Here is a 19,016-nt window from a genome sequence, read left to right on the forward strand (position 1 = left end):
CCCTGCACTGTAGCGACCACTTCACACAGCGCGTTATCCATGGCAATCACTCTGCACTGGAGTGACCACTTCACACAGTGCATCACCCATGGCAACCACTCTGCACTGGAGCGACCACTTCACACAGTGCATCACCCATGGCAACCACTCTGCACTGGAGCGACCACTTCACACAGCGCATCACCAATGCAACCACTCTGCACTGGAGTGGCCACTTCACACAGCGCATCACCCATGACAACCACTCTTCACTGGAGCGACCACTTCACACTTCAGACAGCACATCAGCCATGGCAACCACTCTGCACTGGAGCGACCACTTCACACAGCGCATCACCCATGGCAACCACTCTGCACTGGAGCGGCCACTTCACACAGCGCATCACCCATGGCAACCACTCTGCACTGGAGCGGCCACTTCACACAACGCATTACCCATGGCAACCACTCTGCACTGGAGCGGCCACTTCATGAAACAGCGCATCACCCATGGAAACCACTTTGCACTGGAGCCACCACTTCAGACAGCACATCAGCCATGGCAACCACTCTAGACTGGAGTGACCACTTCACATAGCACATCACCCATTGAAACCACTCTGCACTGGAGCAACCACTTCACACAGGGCATTGCCCATGGCAACCACTCTACACTGGAGCGACCACTTCACGACACAGCACATCACCCATGGAAATCCCCCTGCACTGGAGGGGGACGACTTCACTCATCACTTCATCCATGTAAACCACCCTGCACTGGAACACCGACTGCGCTCACACCCCTCCACTCATGGAATCCACACTGCAATCGAACGCCCACCACCCCCTCCACTCGAACTGCAACCTCACACACCACTCGACATAAACCACTCTGCACTGGAAGGTTCACTGCACACACCCATCCACCTATGCAGTCCCCTCTGCCCTGGAAGGCCCACTGCACACACCCGTCCGCCTATGCAGTCCACTCTGCCCTGGAAGGCCCACTACACACATCCGTCCACCTATGCAGGCCACTCTGCGCTGGAAGGCCCACTACACGCACGCAGCCACCTATGCAGACCACTCGGCACTGGAAGGCCCACTGCACATACCATCCACCTATGCAGTCCTCTCTGCCTGGGAAGGCCCACTGCACACAACCGTCCACCTATGCAGTCCACTTTCACCTGGAAGGCCCACTGCACTCACCTGTCCACCTATGCAGTTCACTTTGCACTGGAAGGCCCGCTGCACACACCCGTGCACCTATGCAGTCCACTTTCACCTGGAAGGCCCACTGCACTCACCCGTCCACCTATGCAGTCCACTCTGCCCTGGAAGGCCCACTGCACACATCTACCCACCTATGCAGTCCACTCTGCCCTGGAAGGGCCACTGCACACATCCACCCACCTATGCAGTCCACTCTGCCCTGGAAGGGCCACTGCACACATCCACCCACCTATGCAGTCCACTCTGCCCTGGAAGGCCCACTGCACACATCCACCCACCTATGCAGTCCACTCTGCCCTCAAAGGCCCACTGCACACATCCACCCACCTATGCAGTCCACTCTGCCCTGGAAGGCCCACTGCACACATCCACCCACCTATGCAGTCCACTCTGTACTGGAAGGCCCACTGCACACACCCGTCCACCTATGCAGTCCACTCTACACTGGAAGGCCCACTGCACACACCCATCCACCTATGCAGGCCACTCTGCCCTGGAGGGCCCACTGCACACACCCGTCCACCTATGCAGTCCACTCTGCACTGGAAGGTCCACTGCACACACCCGTCCACCTATGCAGTCCACTCTGCACTGGAAGGCCCACTGCACACATCCACCCACTTTGCAGTCCACTCTGCACTGGAAGGCCCACTGCACACACCCGTCCACCTGTGCAGTCCACTCTGCCCTGGAAGGCTCACTGCACACACCCGTCCACCTATGCAGTCCACTCTGCCCTGGAAGGCCCACTGCACACATCCACCCACCTCTGCAGTCCACTCTGCACTGGAAGGCCCACTGCACACATCCACCCACCTATGAAGTCCACCCTGCACTGGAACGTTCACTGCACACATCCACCCACCTATGCAGTCCACTCTGCACTGGAAGGCCCACTGCACACACCCATCCACCTATGCAGTCCACTCTGCACTGGAAGGCCCACTGCACACACCCACCCACCTATGCAGTCCTCTCTGCACTGGAAGGCCCACTGCACACACCCATCCACCTATGCAGTCCACTCTGCCCTGGAAGGCCTACTGCACACACCCGACTACCTATGCAGTCCCGAGGGTTCCACGTCGAAAGCTCGATATTCATTTGTGAGTTGACCTTAAGTGACACTGCTAAGTCGACCTTCCCATGCTGCTCTTTCTGTGTTTCCCATTGAATTAGTCCAAATGTTGTTCCTTTTGATTTGTTTAATGGTGTTCTCCAGCGCGCTCCCAGTCAATGCACCACTATTGCTCACTCTAGTCGTGGACCTCCCCTTCTGTCGTGTCGACGTTTGGCCCTGAACCATTGTTGCCAGGTCACCCTTGCTGCAGGTTGAGCCTCAGCAGTCTTGCTTTAGGGCGACTCACAAAGGGATATGTGGCAAGTCAGATGAAGGTCTCAGACCAGAGGACATATTTGAATGTAGTCTTATTTCAATTAAAAGAAGACGCCTCACTGACCCGACTACTAAAAAGGAGTTACCCAACTAACAAAAGTAAACTACGGTGCTTGTCTATAGTCCAACAGTAAAAATAGTCCTTAGTCTAAACCTGTCCACTAAACTGGCCCTACCACTTAGCAAAACATAAAAGGAAAATAGGTTGAGGGTACTAAACTCTTGGTTCTTCTCAAAGGTATCTCTGGTGGTCCCAGGAATCCCCCAGGGTCTGAATACAATGAAAAGTAAGCAGCAGTTCTGCGCAGAGACAAGAGTTCATGTCAGTCTATCAAAAGTTCCTCAAGGTTCAAAACTTCTTTAGGAGGAGGAATATTTCCCTGGTCCCTTTCCACCAACTTGGTCGATCTCTCCACACTACGACCAACTGTTGGGTGCTCCATGATATCTGCCTTTCACTCAATATCTCACTTGGTTATTTAGGGTTCCTATGACCCCTCTTCTTCTTTGCCCTCTCTTAGTTTTCTCGGGTCCTTCGAGGCTTGCCTTTCCGGTTTCTCGGGCTCCCCTAACCCTTCTTCTCTCATGCTCTCTCCCTGTGACTCTTGGAATGGGCTAGAGCAGTCCTTCCCTCTTCCCCACTCGTTCTCTCTTCTCTTCCCTCTGGCCAAGGCAACCTGCGTACCTGCTGTTTTGCAGTGCTTGCTCCAGTGAGAGTCCATCTGATAAGCGACAGCAGCATTCTCCACGGCGTGCCACTCTCCCACACTGGATGCTAGAGGTCTCAGCGTTCCGCTCGTGCAGCTCTCTCTTGTTGGCTCTTGGGCTGAGAGCGGATGACCCAGTGCTCCCTTTGTCCCTACACTCAGCATCTGTTTGTGGGCTCTGGGTCCACCACATCCTATACTTTTCTGGTCTGGGGTGATTCGCAACGGCGTCTGCCTCTCAGGCCCTGCTCACTTTCTTGTCTAGCAGTCAGCGTCTCGCTCAGTCATCCGCCTCCTTCTACTGTTCTGCAAGACTCCACGCCATGCCGATGTTCTCACGTCTGAGCCTCGCCATTGCGTTTCTCCTCCTATATTCAAGGGTTGTTGGCCCTTTTTTCTTGCGCCGATATTTAAAAGCGACGTATTGTTCATTACCGGTTGTCAAGCGTGTTGGATGTTCAGCATTTCCTTGAGCCAAACACACAGGTATTGTCCGTATTTTCTGCTCCCATGTAGGAAGATAATACCATCGCTATCGGGAGGTCCCCATGGGAAAGGGACTCCTTGTCCCCTAAAGGAGAGACACTCCAGTGAGGTCCCTCTTTCCCAAACAATGAGGGAGGGTTTTGCTCAGTGGACTTACCTCCCTAGCCTCAAAGGGGGTGGTGCCTCCCTAGGAAGAAGGGACGAAGTATCAAGATTCGTTACAGATGTCAACCGTGGACCTGGATAATGCCTGGAACAACCCCTTTCCACATCACCCCAACCAAGGAACCCACCTTCACTGCAGAATCACCCCGTCCCAAAGAGGAACCCTATCAGACAGTTCCCCACCCATGCAAATCAACCACGCTGGCCCAGAAAGGACCAAACATGCCCTGGAACGGCGGTACCGCGATGGATGTGTAACTGTGAAATATCAAGCTTCTCTCGAAATGTAAAGAAGTGATGATCTCATTTAAAAAGTAAGTGCCACGCGGTAGTGCAACTGGCACAGACACCAAAGGGATATTTCTACAGTAAAGGGTCGCCGCTAAGGCCACACACCCCTCTGGTGGGGACTGTGGATGTCCCCAGTTCAAGGGTGGGTGTACGGGGATCTTCCAGCCACGAGCCTGTCCTGTGAAGGCTCGTGGCTGTCTGCTGCATCTGTTACTCACCACTCCGAGTAGGCCGAAGATACAGAGATAATGACCTTGGAGATGTTGGTGGTATAAGATTCCAAACTCAGTCTTCCATCCCAGCTCCCCTGAGTACAAGACTCAGGCTTCCTCAAAGAGGGGCTCTTTTCCACAATGTACCTCTCTGCTGTTTTAGTTAGAACAGACAGAGATGTCAATTGAATAAAAGAGTCGGGAGAACACACACCGCCAATACCAATGCTGCAAAAGAATACCAAGATATTAGACAGTGTTGATATTATGCAAGATGAAATGATGGAACAACTACCTATATAGATATTGGAGTGGAGTTGAATTTCCCCGGGAATGTTCTAAATAAAGAATAACACAAATGAGTGGAATTGAACTAATTCAGTATCGGTTCCCAGTATAGCTATAGGATTGATAATCACTGACCTGAAATAAGATAGTAGAGGAAGAGGAGTCCAGGATTATGAAGACAACGACAGGAGAAAATAACAAACAGGGAAGTTAGTACAGGTAAGTAACCCCGAACGGCACGAGGGACGGACTAGTGCCGGGTTGGTGCAGTTCAGGAGGGCGTTCATGTGCACTTAAGAACAATCACAAGAAAAGTCACTCAATGTCCCAGAATCCAACAGAAGTCAATATCCAAGGAAGGCAATAGGTATGTACCCGAGTACACGAGTATAGCTGAGTAGCTGTTGAGATGATCCGGATAGAAGACGGCAATTGAAGAGCAGAGCGGCAGCTGGGAAGAACCGCCAAAAAAAGAGAGCCGTATCCAGTAGCGTTCCGAGTCCAACAACCAGGTGAGCACGACAGGAATAAAGGATGAGAGGAGGCAATCCAAAATTCAGGCAAAGGGTCAAAACCAAGAGTTCAGATAAGGATTTGTGTAAGGAAACACGAAGAGGTAACGGTACAAAAACCGCATGTAGCTGGTAACACTAATTAGCAGCAACGAGCCCCTTGGAAGACGGTGGTTTTATAGTCGTAAGAGGGGCGTGGCTTGCTGTACATCTTCCACGTACAAGATGTGTCAGGTGACCTGGAGTGCGTCGACGTTTGTACAGACGCCATGGTAGCTTGTACCTGGACCATAGAGGAGCATGTAAAGAAGTTGTATTTTGCAAGGATGCCCGCGGGGAAGTCTGAAGTGTAACAGCATCCTCCCCCAAAGACACCGACAACCCCCTGGCGGAATGGAAACTCCTCAGAAGAACCGGACAATGCAAATTGGAGAGTGGCTCCCAAGTACGATCCTCAGGCCCATACCCCTTCCAGTCGACGAGGTAGAACAACGTACCCCTAGACACCCTACAGTCCAGGATACGCGAGACCTCATATTCCTCCTCACCATCCACCAAGATCGGCGAAGGACGAGTAGGCAGACGGGTCCCAGGGATGAAAGGCTTGATCAAGGAGACGTGAAAGACTGGATGTATGCGCCAAGATCGCGGCAGAGAAAGCTTAACTGCCACAGGATTGATGACATCAGTAATGACATAGGGCCCCACAAATTTAGGCAGAAGCGAGCGTTTTCCTGCAATTCGCAAATTGCGGGACGATAACCACACCTTCATGCCACTGCGATAGACTGGAGCAGGTGATCGATGTACATCTGCAAACTTCTTGGCACGATCTTGAGCTCGGAGTAAATGACAGCGTACGTCCCGATGAATCTTATCGAGATCTCTGATGCAATATTTTGCTGCAGGATTAATGGCCGGTAATACCGGATCAAGTGGAAGTGCCCTAGGATGACCACCATACAGAGCAAAAAAGGGAGAAACTCCAGTTGATGTATGCATAGAGTTGTTATATGCAAATTCTGCATAAGGTAAAGAAGTAAACCAAGACTGTTGGTACTGAAGGCATAAACAGCGTAGATACTGTTCGATGGTAGCATTAGTTCTCTCAGTCTGCCCATCCATTTGAGGATGGTAAGCCGAGGAATACCTATCCTCAATACCCAAAGAAGCTGTAAGAGCCTTCCAGAATCGTGACGTAAATTGCGTGCCACGATCGGAAACAATAACCGAGAGTAAGCCAAAATAATGAAACACATTCGTCAAGAACAGTTTAGCCAATTCTGGAGCTGCAGGTAAACCGGAACAAGGTATGAACAATGCATATTTAGTAAAGTAATCAACGATTACCCAAATAGTGTCATAGCCCTGAACGTCAGGAAGTTCCACAATGAAATCCATTGACAGCATCTGCCAAGGTTTGTACGGCACAGGAAGAGGTTGCAACAATCCAACTGGTTTGGCTCTAGAAGTTTTACACTGAGTGCATATGGAACAAGTCAAAATGTAATCCTTTACATCACGAACCATGGAAGGCCACCAAGCCCAACGCCGTAAGGTTTCAAGAGTTTTTTGACTTCCTGGATGTGCAGCAATCAAGGAATCGTGAGACCACTGAAGAGCTAATTCTCTAGCTTGACCTGAGGGGTATATAGACGCGGCCTTGAATGAATGGCATACCTTGAATGATTTCTAGATTGAGGTCAATGATCTCTTTTGGATGTTTTGAAACCCAATCAAGGATGATTGAACGCAAAGAGGGTTGAACCGAACAACCACAAACAACCTTGTTTGGTAGAAGAGGAAGAGCTTCGAGCTGTTGAGACTGACCATCCGCATGTAAGCGTGAGAGAGTATCAGACGGAACTTGGGCTTTAGCAGGACGGTATGTGATAACAAATTGATATTGTGAAAAGAATAAATGCCACCGCGCCTGTCTAGCCATAAGACATTTCATAGATTTGAAGGCTAACAGACTGCGGTGATCAGAGTATACAGTTACAAGGTGTTTGGCCCCCAAAAGATGATACCTCCATTCCAAGAATGCGTCTCTGATGGCTAAAAATGTGCGTTCTGTGATGGAGTAATTCTTTTCGTAAGCTGTCAATTTACGAGAGAAATAGGCAACAGAATGGATCTCTCCCGAATACGGACAGGTTTGAGACAATACCGCCCCAACGGCATAACCTGAAGCATCAGCTTCAACAAAAAAAGGAAGCTCAGGATCAGGATGTTTGAGGACAGGAGCAGAAGTGAATGCTGATTTTAATTGATCAAAGGCTCTCTGAGCTTCTGAAGACCATACAAATGGTACTTTGGCACTTGTCAGAGAGTTAAGTGGTGCAGATATTTCAGAAAAGCCATTGATGAAGCGTCTATAGAAATTTGCAAATCCCAGGAATGATTGTAATGATTTGAGTGAATTGGGCACAGGCCATTCCAGGATCGCACTAATTTTGGATTGACTCACGCGCACACCATTGTTAGTAAGATCATATCCCAGAAATTCTACCTCTGAGGCATGAAATATGCACTTTCCGGCTTTAACAAACAATCTATGTTCTCTCAGACGTTGGAGTACTGTCTTGACATGTTTTTCATGGTCTTCCTGGTTTTGAGAGTAAATCAAAATGTCATCCAGGTAGACAACAACAAATTGATCAAGAATATCGAAAAATAGATCATTCATGAAAGCTTGAAAGGTGGCTGGGGCATTGCATAAGCCAAAAGGCATGACAAGATACTCAAATAGACTGTAACGTGTTTTAAATGCGGTCTTCCATTCGTCCCCCTCTCTTATGCGGACGAGATTGTAAGCTCCTCTGAGATCAAGCTTAGTGAATATTTTGGAAGAACCCAATTTATCCAGAAGGACCTAAATTAGAGGAAGAGGATACTGTTTTTTTATGGTTGCTGCATTCAAAGCATGATAATCAATACAAGGACGTAGATCCCCTTCCTTCTTAGGAACAAAGAAAAGTGGTGATGAAATTGGTGATTTGGAAGAACGAATAAATCCAATGGTCAAAGCCTTGTCTATGTAATCTTTAAGGACTTCGTCTTCTTTGAGAGTGAGGAAGTATACTCTGTCGGATGGTATTTTTACTCCCGGAATTAGGTCTATTGGGCAATCATAAGCTCTATGTGGGGGTAGAGTCTCCGCCATCCCTTTGTCAAAAACATCTGTGTAATCTGCATATTGAGAAGGTATCACAGAGGAAACGTTTTTTGAGACAGCTCCAATATGCATCGTAGGCGAAACTAGCGCCCTGACTGGGCTATCATGTGTAATTCCGAGTAATGTGGTACATCGAGTGTTGCACATATTGGAAGGAAACTGAATCTGGGATGTCGACCAGTCGATGGCAGGATTATGAAGTTTCAACCATGGAATGCCCAGAATGACTTTGTAAGCTGGTGCTTTAATGATATCAAAGGAAAAGTCTTCAGTATGGCCTTCATCAGTACTCATATGTAGTGGAACTGTTTGGTGAGTAACCATTCCTGAGACAAGAAGTGAACCATCCACTGCATTCACTGTCTCAGGTATAGTTTTGCGAACCAGTGGTATTCTTGACATGGCGGCAAAACATTGATCTAAATAATTACCTGTTGCACCTGAATCGATCACAGCTGTTGTCTGGAATAAAACACCATGATCTAAGGAAAATGTAACTGGTAGGCGGACTAAATGGCTCAGATTCTGTAATGTAGAGTCCAAAGGTGAGTTTCCCCGACATAGGGACTCTGTCTACTGTCAGGATTTGGCATTTCCCGCCTTTCTTTTAGGTTTTTTGGTACACTCAGGTAATAAGTGATCAGAGGCCCCACAATACATGCAGAGATTGTGTGATCGACGATATTCTCATTGAGCAGGGGTAAGTGGCCCCCTAACCGTCCCAATCTGCATGGGTTCAGGCACAGGAGATGACGAAGACGAGGCCTCTGCTGAAACATGCTGTTTTCTTTTCACCGTGTCTTTCGGACTTGCGAGCATCAATCTGAAGGACTAAGTCTAGCAGTTCCCCGAATGCCGCGGGAACTACAGGAACAGTGGAGAGGATGTCCTTTAATTCATCTCAGAGGCCTTGATAGAAGACAGCTGTCTTCTTTTCTTCAAGCCAGTCAGTTTCTGCTGCCAACTGATTGAATCGTGCCAAATAAACCAATAAAGAATTGTTTCCTTGTCGATGTTTTAAAAGTTCCAAATCAGTACCTTGAGTAGTATAACGTGTATCAAATACTTTACTCATCATAGCAAGAAGGGCATCACAATTGTAAAGAACATGACTATTAGATTCCAACAACGGGTTAGCCCATGCGGCTGCGGTGCTTCCCAAATGAGACAAAACAAAAGCCGCTTTGGTTGTAGACGTGGGAAATGCGGCGGGGTGACACAGAAAATGCAATTTGCATTGATTAATGAAGGTTCGGTATTGTTTAGGGTCGCCTAGGAAGCATTCAGGAGGAGCTAGAGGGAACTGCGTGGTAAGCATGATCGGGTTTGATTCCTGCTGTGGAGGTGGAAACCCTGAACCTGATGCTGTAGCTGCAGCACCAGCTATCTGTGACGCTGGTGTGGTAACCAAAGACTGAATGGCGTCCATGCGTTGGCGCAGTGCTTCTTGTGCATTGGTCAAGTCGGTACGTAGATCCGTGACCATTTGCACGATTTGATTCAAAGCATCACTGGCCTCTGTGGACATTTTTTAAGGCTGCTAATTCTGTTACTCACCACTCCGAGTAGGCCGAAGATACAGAGATAATGACCTTGGAGATGTTGGTGGTATAAGATTCCAAACTCAGTCTTCCATCCCAGCTCCCCTGAGTACAAGACTCAGGCTTCCTCAAAGAGGGGCTCTTTTCCACAATGTACCTCTCTGCTGTTTTAGTTAGAACAGACAGAGATGTCAATTGAATAATAGAGTGGGGAGAACACACACCGCCAATACCAATGCTGCAAAAGAATACCAAGATATTAGACAGTGTTGATATTATGCAAGATGAAATGATGGAACAACTACCTATATAGATATTGGAGTGGAGTTGAATTTCCCCGGGAATGTTCTAAATAAAGAATAACGCAAATGAGTGGAATTGAACTAATTCAGTATCGGTTCCCAGTATAGCTATAGGGTTGATAATCACTGACCTGAAATAAGATAGTAGAGGAAGAGGAGTCCAGGATTCTGAAGACAACGACAGGAGAAAATAACAAACAGGGAAGTTAATACAGGTAAGTAACCCCGAACGGCACGAGGGACGGACTAGTGCCGGGTTGGTGCAGTTCAGGAGGGCGTTCATGTGCACTTAAGAACAATCACAAGAAAAGTCACTCAATGTCCCAGAATCCAACAGAAGTCAATATCCAAGGAAGGCAATAGGTATGTACCTGAGTACACGAGTATAGCCGAGTAGCTTTTGAGATGATCCGGATAGAAGACGGCAATTGAAGAGCAGAGCGGCAGCTGGGAAGAACCGCCAAAAAAAGAGAGGCGTATCCAGTAGCGTTCCGAGTCCAACAACCAGGTGAGCACGACAGGAATAAAGGATGAGACGAGGCAATCCAAAATTCAGGCATAGGGTCAAAACCAAGAGTTCAGATAAGGATTCGTGTAAGGAAACACGAAGAGGTAACGGTACAAAAACCGCGTGTAGCTGGTAACGCTAATTAGCAACAACGACCCCCTTGGAAGACGGTGGTTTTATAGTCATAAGAGGGGCGTGGCTTGCTGTACGTCTTCCACGTACAAGACGTGTCAGGTGACCTGGAGTGCGTCGACGTTTGTACAGACGCCATGGTAGCTTGTACCTGGACCATAGAGGAGCCTGTAAAGAAGTTGTATTTTGCAAGGATGCCCGCGGGGAAGTCTGAAGTGTAACAGCATCCCGTGAAGGCTCGTGGCTGTCTGCTGCATCCTGTGAAGGCTTGTGGCTGCCTGCTGCATCCCGTGAAGGCTTGTGGCTGTCTGCTGCGTCCTGTGAAGGCTTTTGGCTGCCTGCTGCATCCTGTGAAAGCCAGTTACTGTCTGCTGCATCCTGTGAAGGCTTGTGGCTGTCTGCTGCGTCCTGCGAAGGATTTTGGCTGCCTGCTGCGTCCTCTGAAGGCTCGTGGCTGTCTGATGTGTCCTGTGAAGGCTCGTGGCTGTCTGCTGTGTCCTGTGAAGGCTTGTGGCTGTCTGCTGTGTCCTGGGAAGGCTTATGGCTGTCTGCTGAATCCTGTCAAGGCTTGTGGCTGGCTGCTGTGTCCTGTGAAGGCTCATGGCTGTCTGCTGCGTCCTGTCAAGGTTTGTGGCTGTCTGCTGTGTCCAACAAAGGCTTGTGGCTGTCTGCTGCGTCCTATGAAGGCTTGTGGCTGTCTGCTGTGTCCTGTGAAGGCTTGTGGCTATCTGCTGTGTCCTGTGAAGGCTTGTGGCCATCTGCTGTGTCCTGTGAAGGCTTGCGGCTGTCTGCTGCATCCTATGAAGGCTTGTGGCTGTCTGCTGCATCCTGTTAAGGCTTTTGGCTGTCTGCTGTGTCCTGTGAAGGCTCGTGGCTGTCTGCTGTGTCCTTTGAAGGCTTGTGGCTGTCTGCTGTGTCTTGTGAAGGCTCATGGCTGTCTGCTATGTCCTGTGAAGGCTTTCGGCTGCCTGCTGCGTCTTGTGAAAGCCAGTGGCTGTCTGCTGCATCCTGTGAAGGCTTGTGGCTGTTTGCTGCATCCTGTGAGCCTGTGAAGGCTTGTGGCTGTCCGCTGTGTCCTGTGAAGGCTATGGCTGCCTGCTGCATCCTATGAAGGCTTGTGGCTCTTTGCTGCATCCTGTGAAAGCTTGTGACTGTCTGCTGCGTCCTGTGAAGGCTCGTGGCTGTCTGCTGCATCCTGGGAAGGTTCGTGGTGGTCTGTTGCATCCTATGAAGGCTTGTGGCTGTCTGCTGCATCCTGTGAAGGTTTGTGGCTGTCTGCTGCAACCTGTGAAGGCTCGTGGCTGTCTGCTGCATCCTGTGAAGGCTCGTAGCTGTCTGCTGTGTCCCGTGAAGTCTTGTGGCTGTCTGCTACGTCCGGTGAAGGCTTGTGGCTGTCTGCTGCGTCCCATGAGGGCTTGTGGCTGTCTGGTGTGTCCCGTGAAGGCTCATGGCTGTCTGCTGCATCCCGTGAAGGCCTGTGGCTGTCTGCTGCATCCCGTGAAGGCTTGTGGCTGTCTGCTGCGTCCCGTGAAGGCTGGTGGCTGTCTGCTCCATCCTGTGAAGGCTTGCAGCTGTCTGCTGCGTCCTGTGAAGGCTTGTGGCTGTCTGCTGCATCCTGCGAAGGATTTTGGCTGCCTGCTGCGTCCTCTGAAGGCTTGTGGCTGTCTGATGTGTCCTGTGAAGGCTTGTGGCTGTCTGCTGTGTCCTGGGAAGGCTCGTGGCTGTCTGCTGCGTCCTGTCACGGGTTGTGGCTGTCTGCTGTGTCCTGTGAAGGCTCATGGCTCTGTGCTGCGCCTTGTCAAGGCTTGTGGCTGTCTGCTGTGTCCAACAAAGGCTTGTGGCTGTCTGCTGCATCCTATGAAGGCTTGTGGCTGTCTGCTGTGTCCTGTGAAGGCTTGTGGCTATCTGCTGTGTCCTGTGAAGGCTTGTGGCCATCTGCTGTGTCCTGTGAAGGCTTGCGGCTGTCTGCTGCATCCTATGAAGGCTCGTAGCTGTCTGCTGCGTCCTGTGAAGGCTCGTGGCTGTCTGCTGCATCCTGTGAAGGCATTTGGCTGTCTGCTGCGTCCTGTGAAGGCTTGTGGCTGTCTGCTGTGTCCTTTGAAGGCCTGTGGCTGTCTGCTGTGTCCTTTGAAGGCTTGTGGCTGTCTGCTGCGTCTTGTGAAGGCTCATGGCTGTCTTCTGCTATGTCCTGTGAAGGCTTGTGGCTGTCTGCTGTGTCCTGTGAAGGCTTTGGGCTGCCTGCTGCGTCTTGTGAAAGCCAGTGGCTGTCTGCTGCATCCTGTGAAGGCTCGTGGCTGTTTGCTGCATCCTGTGAGCCTGTGAAGGCTCATGGCTGCCTGCTGTGTCCTGTGAAGGCTCTGGCTGCCTGCTGCATCCTATGAAGGCTTGTGGCTCTTTGCTGCATCCTGTGAAGGCTTGTGACTGACTGCTGTGTCCTGTGAAGGCTCGTGGCTGTCTGCTGCATCCTGTGAAGGCTTGTGGCTGTCTGCTGCATCCTGTGAAGGCTTGTGGCTGTCTGCTGCATCCTGTGAAGGTTTGTGGCGGTCTGCTGCATCCTGTGAAGGCTCGTGGCTGTCTGCTGCATCCTGTGAAGGCTTGTGGCTGTCTGCTGAATCCTGTGAATGCTTGCGGCTGTCTGCTGCATCCAGTGAAGGCTTGTGGCTGTCTGCTGCATCCTGTGAAGGCTTGTGGCTGTCTGCTGGGTCCTGTGAAGGCTTGTGGCTGTCTGCTGTGTCCCGTGAAGGCTCGTGGCTGTCTGCTATGTCCGGTGAAGGCTTGCGGCTGTCTGGTGCATCCCGTGAAGGCTCATGGCTGTCTGCTGCATCCTGTGAAGGCTTGTGGCTGTCTGCTGCATCCTGTGAAGGTTTGTGGCTGTCTGCTGCGTCCTTTGAAGGCTCGTGGCTGTCTGCTGCGTCCTGTGAAGGCTTGTGGCTGTCTGCTGCATGCTGTGAAGGCTCGTGGATGTCTGCTGCATCCTGTGAAGGCTTGCGGCTGTCTGCTAAGTCCTGTGAAGGCTTGCGGCTGTCTGCTAGGTCCTGTGAAGGCTCGTGACTGTTTGCTGCGTCCTGTGAAGGCTTGTGGCTGTCTGCGGCATCCTGTGAAGGTTTGTGGCGGTCTGCTGCATCATGTGAAGGCTTGTGGCTGTCTGCTGCATCCTGTGAAGGCTTGCAGCTGTCTGCTGCATCCTGTGAAGGCTTGTGGCTGTCTGCTGCCTCCTGTGAAGGCTCGTGACTGTTTGCTGCGTCCTGTGAAGGCTTGTGGCTGTCTGCGGCATCCTGTGAAGGTTTGTGGCGGTCTGCTGCATCATGTGAAGGCTTGTGGCTGTCTGCTGCATCCTGAGAAGGCTCGTGGGTTCTGCAGTGTCCCGTCAAGGCTCGTGGCTGTCTGCTGCGTCCTGTGAAGGCTCGTGGCTGTCTGCTGCATCCCATGAGGGCTTGTGGCTGTCTGGTGCATCCTGTGAAGGCTCATGGCTTTCTGCTGCATCCTATGAAGGCTCGTGGCTGTCTGCTGCATTCTGTGAAGGTTTGTGGCTGTCTGGTGCGTCCCGTGAAGGCTCATGCCTGTCTGCTGCATCCTGTGAAGGCTTGTGGCTGTCTGCTGCATCCTGTGAAGGCTCGTGGCTGTCTGCTGCATCCTGTGAAGGCTCGTGGCTGTCTGCTGCATCCTGTGAAGGTTTGTGGCGGTCTGCTGCATCCTGTGAAGGCTCATGGCTGTCTGCTGCATCCTGTGAAGGCTTGTGGCTGTCTGCTGTATCCTGTGAAGGCTTGCGGCTGTCTGCTGCATCCAGTGAAGGCTCGTGGCTGTCTGCTGCATCCTGTGAAGGCTCATGGCTGTCTGCTGGGTCCTGTGAAGGCTCGTGGCTGTCTGCTGTGTCCCGTGAAGACTTGCGGCTGTCTGCTACGTCCCGTGAAGGCTTGCGGCTGACTGGTGCATCCCGTGAAGGCTCATGGCTGTCTGCTGCATCCTGTGAAGGCTTGTGGCTGTCTGCTGCATCCTGTGAAGGTTTGTGGTGGTCTGCTGCGTCCTGTGAAGGCTTGTGGCTGTATGATGCGTCCTGTGAAGGCTTGTGGCTGTCTGCTGCATCCTGTGAAGGCTTGTGGCTGTCTGCTGCATCCTGTGAAGGTTTGTGGTGGTCTGCTGCATCCTGTGAAGGCTCGTGGCTGTCTGCTGCATCCTGTGAAGGCTCGTGGCTGTCTGGTGCATCCCGTGAAGGCTCAATGCTGTCTACTGCGTCCTGTGAAGGCTTATGGATGTCTGCTAGGTCCTGTGAAGGCTTGCAGCTGTCTGCTAGGTCCTGTGAAGGCTTGCAGCTGTCTGCTAGGTCCTGTGAAGGCTTGCGGCTGTCTGCTGCATCCTGCGAAGGATTTTGGCTGCCTGCTGCGTCCTCTGAAGGCTTGTGGCTGTCTGATGTGTCCTGTGAAGGCTCGTGGCTGTCTGCTGTATCCTGTGAAGGCTTGTGGCTGTCTGCTGTGTCCTGGGAAGGCTCATGGCTGTCTGCTGTGTCCTGTCAAGGCTTGTGGCGGTCTGCTGTGTCCTGTGAAGGCTCATGGCTCTGTGCTGCGCCTTGTCAAGGCTTGTGGCTGTCTGCTGTGTCCAACAAAGGCTTGTGGCTGTCTGCTGCATCCAATGAAGGCTTGTGGCTGTCTGCTGTGTCCTGTGAAGGCTTGTGGCTATCTGCTGTGTCCTGTGAAGGCTTGTGGCCGTCTGCTGTGTCCTGTGAAGGCTTGTGGCTGTCTGCTGTGTCCAACAAAGGCTTGTGGGTGTCTGCTGCATCCAATGAAGGCTTGTGGCTGTCTGCTGCATCCTATGAAGGCTCGTAGCTGTCTGCTGCATCCTGTGAAGGCTTGTGGCTGTCTGCTGCATCCTGTGAAGGCTTTTGGCTGTCTGCTGTGTCCTGTGAAGGCTCGTGGCTGTCTACTGTGTCCTTTGACGGCCCGTGGCTGTCTGCTGTATCCTTTGAAGGCTCGTGGCTGTCTGCTGTGTCCTTTGAAGGCTCGTGGCTGTCTGCTATGTCCTGTGAAGGCTTGTGGCTGTCTGCTGTGTCCTGTGAAGGCTTTCGGCTGCCTGCTGCGTCTTGTGAAAGCCAGTGGCTGTCTGCTGCATCCTGTGAAGGCTCGTGGCTGTTTGCTGCATCCTGTGAGCCTGTGAAGGCTCATGGCTGTCTGCTGTGTCATGTGAAGGCTCTGGCTGCCTGCTGCATCATATGAAGGCTTGTGGCTCTTTGCTGCATCCTGTGAAGGCTTGTGGCTGTCTGCTGCATCCTGTGAAGGCTCGTGGCTGTCTGCTACATCCTGTGAAGGCTTGTGGCTGTCTGCTGCATCCTGTGAAGGCTTGTGGCTGTCTGCTGCATCCTGTGAAGGCTTGTGGCTGTCTGCTGAATCCTGTGAATGCTTGCGGCTGTCTGCTGTGTCCTGTGAAGGCTCGTGTCTGTCTGCTCCGTCCTGTGAAGGCTCGTGGCTGTCTGGTGCGTCCCGTGAAGGCTCGTGGCTGTCTGCTGTGTCCTGTGAAGGCTCATGGCTCTGTGCTGCGCCTTGTCAAGGCTTGTGGCTGTCTGCTGTGTCCAACAAAGGCTTGTGGCTGTCTGCTGCATCCAATGAAGGCTTGTGGCTGTCTGCTGTGTCCTGTGAAGGCTTGTGGCTATCTGCTGTGTCCTGTGAAGGCTTGTGGCCGTCTGCTGTGTCCTGTGAAGGCTTGTGGCTGTCTGCTGTGTCCAACAAAGGCTTGTGGGTGTCTGCTGCATCCAATGAAGGCTTGTGGCTGTCTGCTGCATCCTATGAAGGCTCGTAGCTGTCTGCTGCATCCTGTGAAGGCTTGTGGCTGTCTGCTGCATCCTGTGAAGGCTTTTGGCTGTCTGCTGTGTCCTGTGAAGGCTCGTGGCTGTCTACTGTGTCCTTTGACGGCCCGTGGCTGTCTGCTGTGTCCTTTGAAGGCTTGTGGCTGTCTGCTGTGTCCTTTGAAGGCTCGTGGCTGTCTGCTATGTCCTGTGAAGGCTTGTGGCTGTCTGCTGTGTCCTGTGAAGGCTTTCGGCTGCCTGCTGCGTCTTGTGAAAGCCAGTGGCTGTCTGCTGCATCCTGTGAAGGCTCGTGGCTGTTTGCTGCATCCTGTGAGCCTGTGAAGGCTCATGGCTGTCTGCTGTGTCCTGTGAAGGCTCTGGCTGCCTGCTGCATCATATGAAGGCTTGTGGCTCTTTGCTGCATCCTGTGAAGGCTTGTGACTGTCTGCTGCATCCTGTGAAGGCTTGTGGCTGTCTGCTGCATCCTGTGAAGGCTCGTGGCTGTCTGCTACATCCTGTGAAGGCTTGTGGCTGTCTGCTGCATCCTGTGAAGGCTTGTGGCTGTCTGCTGCATTCTGTGAAGGTTTGTGGCGGTCTGCTGCGTCCTGTGAAGGCTCGTGGCTGTCTGCTGCGTCCTGTGAAGGCTTGTGGCTGTCTGCTGCATCCTGTGAAAGCTCGTGGCTGTCTGGTGCGTCCCGTGAAGGCTCATGGCTGTCTGCTGTGTCCTGTGAAGGCTTGCGGCTGTCTGCTAGGTCCTGTGAAGGCTTGCGGCTGTCTGCTGCGTCCCTCATGCTAATCGTCGCGCAGTGGCATCCCTTGAATGCCTCTGTGGGACGCACTGCTCGGAGGAATGTCAGAGAGACGGGTGCTTCCTTAGATGAGGGTTCAGCTGCCATGTTTGGAGCAGGTTACCAATAAACCTTAAACCTACCTCCCTGCTTCCAGCTCCTATAATGTGTTCCTGCTCACTTGTGCCCACAACATACTGGCGACAACTTCCTCCACACCTCCTGCTGCCGATCAGCTGTTCACTCCGGCAGGTGCCCATTGTTTGGACTTGGTGCCATCTGGTGGCCACTCACACAACTGCAGGCCAAGAACAGTAAGCAGAGATCTTATTCCTCTGGTGCTATTTCTTTCATGCACATTGGAAATCAGTGAAGATTGCCTGGGGCACCGGCTATTGCAAGGTTTCTGCCTTGTGTGCTGGCCAGGATATTGCCTGGGGTGCCGGCTATTGCAAGGTTTCTCCTTGTGTGCTGGCCAGGATATTGCCTGGGGCGCCGGCTATTGCAAGGTTTCTGCCTTGTGTGCTGGCCAGGATATTGCCTGGGGCGCCGGCTATTGCAAGGTTTCTGCCTTGTGTGCTGGCCAGGATATTGCCTGGGGCGCCGGCTATTGCAAGGTTTCTCCTTGTGTGCTGGCCAGGATATTGCCTGGGGCGCCGGCTATTGCAAGGTTTCTGCCTTGTGTGCTGGCCAGGATATTGCCTGGGGCGCCGGCTATTGCAAGGTTTCTGCCTTGTGTGCTGGCCAGGATATTGCCTGGGGCGCCGGCTATTGCAAGGTTTCTGCCTTGTGTGCTTGCCAGGATATTGCCTGGGGCGCCGGCTATTGCAAGGTTTCTCCTTGTGTGCTGGCCAGGATATTGCCTGGGGCACCGGCTATTGCAAGGTTTCTGCCTTGTGTGCTGGCCAGGATATTGCCTGGGGTACCGGCTATTGCAAGGTTTCTGCCTTGTGTGCTGGCCAGGGTATTGCCTGGGGTACCGGCTATTGCAAGGTTTCTGCCTTGTGTGCTGGCCAGGGTATTGCCTGGGGTACCGGCTATTGCAAGGTTTCTGCCTTGTGTGCTGGCCAGGATATTGCCTGGGGTACCGGCTATTGCAAGGTTTCTGCCTTGTGTGCTGGCCAGGATATTGCCTGGGGTACCGGCTATTGCAAGGTTTCTGCCTTGTGTGCTGGCCAGGATATTGCCTGGGGTACCGGCTATTGCAAGGTTTCTCCTTGTGTGCTGGCCAGGATATTGCCTGGGGTGCCGGCTATTGCAAGGTTTCTGCCTTGTGTGCTGGCCAGGATATTGCCTGGGGCGCCGGCTATTGCAAGGTTTCTGCCTTGTGTGCTGGCCAGGATATTGCCTGGGGCGCCGGCTATTGCAAGGTTTCTGCCTTGTGTGCTGGCCAGGATATTGCCTGGGGCACCGGCTATTGCAAGGTTTCTGCCTTGTGTGCTGGCCAGGATATTGCCTGGGGCACCGGCTATTGCAAGGTTTCTGCCTTGTGTGCTGGCCAGGATATTGCCTGGGGTACCGG

At 52.1% G+C, this 19,016-nt stretch overlaps 2 protein-coding genes across 2 annotated transcripts; both read right to left on the reverse strand.

Annotated features, from left to right (window-relative positions):
• Positions 1 to 12,158: 12,158 nt before the first annotated feature.
• On the reverse strand, positions 12,159 to 14,361 carry LOC138504886 (protein starmaker-like). The gene is made up of 2 exons (XM_069625294.1): positions 13,360 to 14,361; positions 12,159 to 12,668 (listed from the first exon to the last, which is right to left on the reverse strand). The coding sequence occupies exons 1-2, from the start codon at positions 14,359 to 14,361 to the stop codon at positions 12,159 to 12,161; spliced, it is 1,512 nt and encodes a 503-aa protein (XP_069481395.1).
• A 56-nt stretch (positions 14,362 to 14,417) lies between these two features.
• LOC138504888 (adhesive plaque matrix protein-like) lies at positions 14,418 to 17,497 on the reverse strand. The gene is made up of 3 exons (XM_069625295.1): positions 16,819 to 17,497; positions 15,682 to 16,457; positions 14,418 to 15,437 (listed from the first exon to the last, which is right to left on the reverse strand). The coding sequence occupies exons 1-3, from the start codon at positions 17,495 to 17,497 to the stop codon at positions 14,418 to 14,420; spliced, it is 2,475 nt and encodes an 824-aa protein (XP_069481396.1).
• Between the last annotated feature and the right edge of the window lie 1,519 nt (positions 17,498 to 19,016).

The sequence above is a fragment of the Ambystoma mexicanum genome, chromosome 11, assembly GCF_040938575.1.
Source record: "Ambystoma mexicanum isolate Mex_15411 chromosome 11, UKY_AmexF1_1, whole genome shotgun sequence".
Lineage (NCBI taxonomy): Eukaryota > Metazoa > Chordata > Amphibia > Caudata > Ambystomatidae > Ambystoma > Ambystoma mexicanum.

Coding starts and splice junctions, on each gene's coding strand:
- LOC138504886 (XM_069625294.1), bottom strand. CDS start 14,361: ATGGGATGCAGCAGACAGCCACGAGCCTTCACAGGACGCAGCAGACAG. Junction 12,669..13,359: donor AGCCTTCACAGGACACAGCA/GTCAGTCACAAG, acceptor AACCCGTGACAG/GACGCAGCAGACAGCCACGA.
- LOC138504888 (XM_069625295.1), bottom strand. CDS start 17,497: ATGAGGGACGCAGCAGACAGCCGCAAGCCTTCACAGGACCTAGCAGAC. Junction 16,458..16,818: donor ACGGGCCGTCAAAGGACACA/GTAGACAGCCAC, acceptor GACAAGGCGCAG/CACAGAGCCATGAGCCTTCA. Junction 15,438..15,681: donor GCAGACACCCACAAGCCTTT/GTTGGACACAGC, acceptor AAGCCTTGACAG/GACACAGCAGACAGCCATGA.